This window comes from Zeus faber (assembly GCF_960531495.2).
Source record: "Zeus faber genome assembly, chromosome: 11".
Classification (NCBI taxonomy): Eukaryota; Metazoa; Chordata; class Actinopteri; order Zeiformes; family Zeidae; genus Zeus; species Zeus faber.
This window is the reverse complement of record NC_137205.1, coordinates 31,802,763-31,809,417: the sequence shown is the minus strand read 5'-3', so window position 1 is coordinate 31,809,417 and position 6,655 is coordinate 31,802,763. Positions and strand designations below refer to the sequence as shown.

The following is a 6,655-nucleotide window of genomic DNA, read 5'->3' as shown; positions in this document are numbered from 1 at the left end:
TTTGATCCGGATCCTGGTTCCTCCCGGTCCACTCCCGGTTCCACTTCCGGTCCGCTCTCAGTCCGCTCCCTGTCCGCTACCGTTCCGCTCCCGGTCTGTTCCCGGTCCACTCCCTGTCCGCTCCCTGTCCCCTCCCGGTCCCCTCCCGGTCCCCTCCCTGTCCGCTCCCGGTCCACTCCCTGTCCCCTCCCGGTTCACTTCCTGTCCCCTCCCTGTCCCCTCCCTGTCCCCTCCCGGTTCACTCCCTGTCCCCTCCCTGTCCCCTCCCTGTCCCCTCCCGGTCCACTCCCTGTCCCCTCCCGGTCCACTCCCTGTCCCCTCCCGGTTCACTCCCTGTCCCCTCCCGGTCCACTCCCTGTCCCCTCCCTGTCCCCTCCCTGTCCCCTCCCGGTCCACTCCCTGTCCCCTCCCTGTCCCCTCCCTGTCCCCTCCCGGTCCACTCCCTGTCCCCTCCCGGTCCACTCCCTGTCCCCTCCCGGTCCACTCGGCGTCCCAGACACAGTAACTGAGCCGGCTTCCTTGCAGCAGATCCAGATGGCAGAGATCGAGCAGGCGTCTCTGCGCTCGGAGCAGATTTCCGACAAGTCATCATCGCCGGCGCTGCCCGACGACCTGAGCCTGGATGAGAGCTCCGCCTACCTGCTGCTGGTCCTGGATGGAAAGGTGGGTGTGGCGGATGGAGGGTTGGAGGTGGATGGAGGTGGAGAAGATGGGAGTGGAGATGGAGGATGGAGATGAGCCTGTTTTCATCGCACACCATGTGTGTGACTGTGCTGTTCCCATCAGACGGAAAAAACTTCATCAGGAAGCGACGGAACAATGCAAGACAAGAGAGATGCAGATAAAATAACACCACCCATCCAATCATCCACCCATCCATCCATCCATCCTCCCATCTGTCCATCTATCTATCATCCATCGATGATCTATACATTTATCCATCCACCCATCCATCCATCCATCCTTCCATCTGTCCATCCATCCATCCATCCACCCATCCATCCATCCATCCCCGCTCCCTCTTTCCTCCTTCTCCACCCCCTTGTCTCCCTCTCACTCCCTCCATCTCTCCCCTCTCTCTTTCTCTCTCTCTCTGTCTCTCGCACACCTTTCCCACCTCTTTATCGACTTATTTCCTCTGCAGAGGAGGTTACACTCCTCCCCAGACTCCTGCTGTTCCTGCCAACCCACCCACACATCCATCCATCCTTCCTAACTTCCTCCCTTCCTTCCTTCCTTCCTTCCTACTTTCTTTCCTTCCTTCCTTCCATCCTTCCTTCCTTCCAACCCTCCTTCCTCTTCCGTAATGGGCCCCTGTAAGGCTTCTTGGAGGCCGAGACCCAGATAATGCCCCCATCTCATCAGTCACGGCTGTAAAACCCAGGCTCATTATAGAGGGAGAGGGAGAAGGAAGGAGAGTGGAAGGAGGGAGGGAGGGAGAGAGGGACGATGGAGAGAGGGAGAACTGAGGTCATGGATTAGTGTGTGGATCTCTCAACACAATGCAGGAGGTTGAAGCAACTGCAGTAATGTATGTATGTAGGATCATGTGTGTGTAATATACAGTATATTATTATATGTTTTTTTTAATTATTATTATTATTATTATTATTATTATTATTATTATTATTGTTATTATTATTATGATTATCATTATAATAATTATTATTATTATTATGATTATCATTATTGTCATTGTTATTATTATTATTATTATTAGTAGTAGTAGTATTGTTATTGTTATTATTATTATGATTATGATTATCATTATTGTCATTATTATTATCGTTATTTTTATTAGTATTACTATTATTATTATTATTATGATTATCATTATTGTCATTGTTATTATTATTATTATTATTAGTAGTAGTAGTATTGTTATTGTTATTATTATTATGATTATGATTATCATTATTGTCATTATTATTATCGTTATTTTTATTAGTATTACTATTATTATTATTATTATTATGATTATCATTATAATAATAATTATTATTATTATGATTATCATTATTGTCATTATTATTATTATTATAATTATTATTATTAGTATTACTATTATTATTATTATTTTTATTATCGTTATTATTTTTATTATTATTTTTATTATTATCAGTAGTAGCAGTATACTGTAGTATGTTCTTTCCATCTCTATCCATCCTCACCCGGAACAGGACTCAAATCAAACCTTCTGGATCAAACCCAGAGACAGAACCCAGGTTATAGGAGACGGTAGAGATCTCACATCATTCTGCATCGTTCTGCATCGACTGCATCTGCTTATTATCCTCCGTCTCAGCCGGGACTCAGACGCTCATAACTGCAGCATCACCTCATATTTCATACAGCATAAACATTTTTTGCTGAGATATTTTATCCCCCGTGAAGCTCTTGCAATCTATCTCCACAAATCGTAGTTTTGAATTGTTTTTTTTCCCAACCTGAGGCTTTTTATTCCCACACATTATTCTTCCTATAAGCACCGCCCGCTCCATCCCGTATCCCCTCCACCCCATTTATCAGCCGCTCTCTTCAAGGTGCCCGTGTGGTTATCGTCCTCCAGGGAAGAGGCAGCGGCGACTCCAACAGCTCCGAGGAGGACCAGGCCCAGATCCAGGCTCTGCCAGGGGCCGGGGGTCTGCCCTGCGGGGCCCTCTGCTCGGGGGCGGAGGAGGAGGAGTCAGCGCTCCTGGAGCTGGAGGTCCAGATGGAGCAGAACCACGGGAGTCCATCTCAGCACAGCCCAGGTGAGCGAGGAGTCAGCGGGTCTGGATCATAGCAAGAAGTCAATCAAACCTCATTCATTATAATCATATAAAAAAGTTGATTTACAGGACTGTTCAAACATGAGTTACAACCTGCTTCACAAAAAGAGGAAAAAAGATTAAAGATAAGTCACAGTGAAGTCAAATAAATGTTTTATATCTTTTATCCACGGTGAAACCCAATGTACTTTCCACACAGAATGACTTTATTTTATTATTATTTTACTTTTTACTCTCACAGTATGGCAAATAGGGGTTGCCTGTTTGGGCTACTTTGCTATTTAGGAAGCTTTAACAGTGGAATTATTTTGGAGGTAGTTTTTGATCCTTGCTGTGTTCTTGGTCGTGCCTTAGTCTCTACTGAACTTACGAAGCAGTCTTGGGCGGATAAGATCAAATTTAGCGATGAGCCCTGGTGGAGCTCATTGATTTAGTTTCACTGCAGAAAGCAAGAAGCAGGTTAATAACAGAGAAAAGGAGAAAGCAGGTCTCCATATGCCGGTCGAGTGGAAAAACATTCAGCAACTCCCAGCGCACGCTTCTTCCCTCGCCAGGCACGGCTTCCTGCAGCAGCCACCAGCGATGCGAGGAAAAGGAGGAGGAGGAGGAGGGGGAGGAGGAGGAGGAGGAGGAGGAGGAGAGACGGACGGAAGCCGGTGTCAGATCCCCCGTCTTCCATCTGCCGGTGGAGTTCTTCCGCCCTGCGGTGGCGTCCATCCCTGCCCCGCCTCGCAGCAGGAGCCTGAGGTTGACCCGGGGGCTGAGGCTCACCTCCCCGGCCTCCTGGGCCTCCCTCGGCTCCCCGGGGGCCCACCACAAGATGCTGTGCTCGCAGGTTGGGAGGCAGAGGCTGCTCTGTGATGGAATGACAGAATCATTGTACAGAATAATAATAAACTAGAACGTTTGAAGATTTTTATTGTTGTATATGTTTTAGTCAAAACTTGAAAACCACTGTTCCAGACTCAGTGACCACCTATTTCACATCAAGGATCCTCAGTTTAACATGGACCCATTTGATAAGATGTTATCTCTGGGATCCAATTTGATGAAGGTGTTATTTAGCATCTCATTTAGTGTCTCTACTCTGGTTCAGGAGGTAACAGTGGAACTAGGATCCGTTAGAGAATGTCCAGCACCAGCCACTGGACATTTTCTAACGGTTCTGACGTCAGGTAAAGAAATGATGCGAGGAAGTTTGCTGGGGACGCCCTGGAACCTCTTGAAGAACTCCACGAGGAGTTGTTGTGGTTGTGTGAATGAGCTGCTGGGACCTAAACCAAATTCCTATTTTAAAAACTCCTCTAATGACTTTTCTATTACATATTATCAACGAATTAACAGATAGCCTTCTGATAACGTTTCTCCAATCTCTCATTTCCTTCATCCCCATCGTCCCTGTGCTCGGCCCACAGTACCCCTCCCACAGTGACTCCTCCCTGGCCACGGGCAGCTCCGAGGGCAGCCTCCAAACCACGCTGGAAGAAGGACTCAGCTTCAGCATCTCCCCCCCTCAGCACCTCGATCTGCCTTTCGCCATGGCCCCCTTACCTCTCCTCTCCCCGCTCCCGCCGCCCGAGGACCGTAGCACCGCCCCCATCATCAGCTCCCCGGGCCAGCCGCCGAGGCCCTGGCCGTGCCCGTCGTCCACCCTGACGCTCCAGGCCACCAGGGGGCACCAGAGGAGCCAGAGCAGCGGCCGAGGCAGCGCCAGCCCGGGCTACACCCGCGACGACTCCATCGACCCGTCGGACGAGGACCTGGGGATAGGCATCTGCTCGTCCATCGGGGGCTGCGGCTCCAGCCGGACGGGCAACAGCGAACACTTGTCGGAGACGCTGAGCAGCCTCTCGCTCGCCTCCCTGCTCTCGCCCAGCCTGCTGGTGCCCCCTGGTGGAGGGGCGGTGAAGAAGTGCAACAGCACGGGCAGCCTGGACCAGGGGGGGATGCTGCTCTCGTCGAGGGGCCGGGAGGGCCACAAGAGGCTTCTGGGGTTGGAGCTCATGGACCCGCAGGGCTTCCTGGCTGACCCCTGGTTGGGCGTGGGGAAGAGAGGGAGGGCGGGGGGAAGAGGAGGCGAGGGAGACGGACAGGACGGGGAGGAGGCATTCAGCGGAAAGAGCTCGAGCCAAACGCTGGTGGGACCGTGTCGGGAAAACAGATGAACCCCGCCGTTCCCTCCTGCTTCTGTGGTTCCGCTCCTTGGATCCGAACCCGTTGCTCTCCCTCTCTTACCCTCTCTGCTCCGCTCGGCCGGAGAGGCTCGACGGCACACGATGTTTCCTGAACCAAACCCTCATCTCGCCACCCAACCCCTTCAACGCTTTTGGGACAACCCCCCACTTCTACTTTGTGCTACCTATGGGAATAGTCCACTCACTCTTTCTATGAGGATTACACGTGGCCCCTGGTGGTCGGGGCACGAGGGCCAGAGAGGAGCCGTGACACCTTGGACCGAGGGGAGACCGTGCATGGTTCCGGTCACCAGAAGCCCAAATCATATCAGGGAGTATATAGCAAAGGCACAGAGCTAAAAATCAAAACCACACACTGGCCGGTGTCGTTGTCGCTTCCCTGTTTTCGTCTTTCTCGTCTCATTTCTGTTTTGTTCTGTTTTTACTTTTTTTTTCCATCTGGGTTTGGGTTCACTGGAGTCGAAAATGCAAAAATAGGAATATCCAAACTGAAATAGCGATCCAACGGAGCCTGTTTTGGTTTTGTTTGTGTCTCGGAGGCAGCGCAGCCAGAGCGTGGGAGGAGGCGCGCCGACCCAGGAATACATCAAGGTGGAAGGAAGGAAGGAAGGAAGGAAGGGAGGGAGGAAGGGAGGGAGGGAGGGAGGGATGGGAACAGAGGAGGCAGGTCATCCGTTGGGCTGGGCGAGCAGAAAGCGGATCTAATGTCCATCTGCTCTGGCAGACGGAAACAACGGGCCGCGCTCGCTCTGGCACTGCAGCTTCTGCTGAGACCGGAGTAAGATGGCGGGTGGAGGAGGGTTGGCCGGGGCGCGAGGTTCTCACTTTTTTATTGCAACGCATAGAAGCACTGCCTCGGGAAATAAGGCAGGAAGTAGAATCGTTGGCATGAGAATCGCCCTCCTGGTGTACTGACGAATGGAACCGTGCATGCAGTGAAACGTGAAATTGTTTGTTTTCTTGTCTTTATTTTTTCTCTTGAAACCCGGGGACGACGGAGGCGAAAGAGACTTTTTAGAATTCCAGAGAAAGGAGATGAGACGGGGGAGGGCGTCACGCACCGCCCGTCGGACAGAAATTCTTCGCCGATGTGATGGTCTTGAAGCACACCCCCCCCACCACCCCCCGTGATGTCACTTCCTGTCTCCGCGGCGGGAGGCGAGACGAGCTTTGGACTTTCGACTGCATGATGGAATTGCATTTAACCGTTTTCTATCCGTATACAGACGTGTATCAAGATGTCATGTTGGTGATGACCATGTGCTTTCTATTCACTATTTTTGTAGAGCAGAGAATCGGCATGTGGGCGTGTTACTGTCCCTATAACCTGAAGCGTGACCTCCTTGTCTCAACATGTTGTCCAGGACTCTCTTCGTCTGCCAGTGGCTTCCAGTTTTATAGGGTTGGGGGTGGTGGTGGGGGTGGGGGGGGACTTAAGAAAAAAATATATCTAAAAATGGAAAGGGTTTTTTTGGAAGAGAAACTGTGGAGAAATGATCAAGCAAAAAAAAAAAACAACCCTAACCCTGCTGGAGCGGCTTTCACACCTTTTGGGGAGCCCCCGACGGGGCGGGGCGGGGCAGGGCGGGGCGGGGCGGGGCAGGGCGGGGGTCCATGGGACGAGGAGGGAGCCGCCATATCCTCTCCTCCGGCGCACGGACACTCCTGTACTCACACAGGGGAAGACTC

At 51.3% G+C, this 6,655-nt stretch overlaps 1 protein-coding gene across 1 annotated transcript in view; it reads left to right on the top strand.

Moving 5' to 3' along the window:
- The window catches only part of LOC307237438 (voltage-dependent T-type calcium channel subunit alpha-1I-like), a gene marked incomplete at both ends in the record, with an annotated part of 155,785 nt that extends 150,849 nt beyond the window's left edge, over positions 1 to 4,936 (top strand). The window contains 4 exons of the mRNA XM_080010150.1: positions 526 to 663; positions 2,570 to 2,772; positions 3,435 to 3,606; positions 4,187 to 4,936. Coding sequence (XP_079866276.1) covers positions 526 to 663; positions 2,570 to 2,772; positions 3,435 to 3,606; positions 4,187 to 4,936 — 1,263 coding nt within the window. The remainder of the gene's footprint in view (positions 1 to 525; positions 664 to 2,569; positions 2,773 to 3,434; positions 3,607 to 4,186) is intronic.
- Positions 4,937 to 6,655: the final 1,719 nt, after the last annotated feature.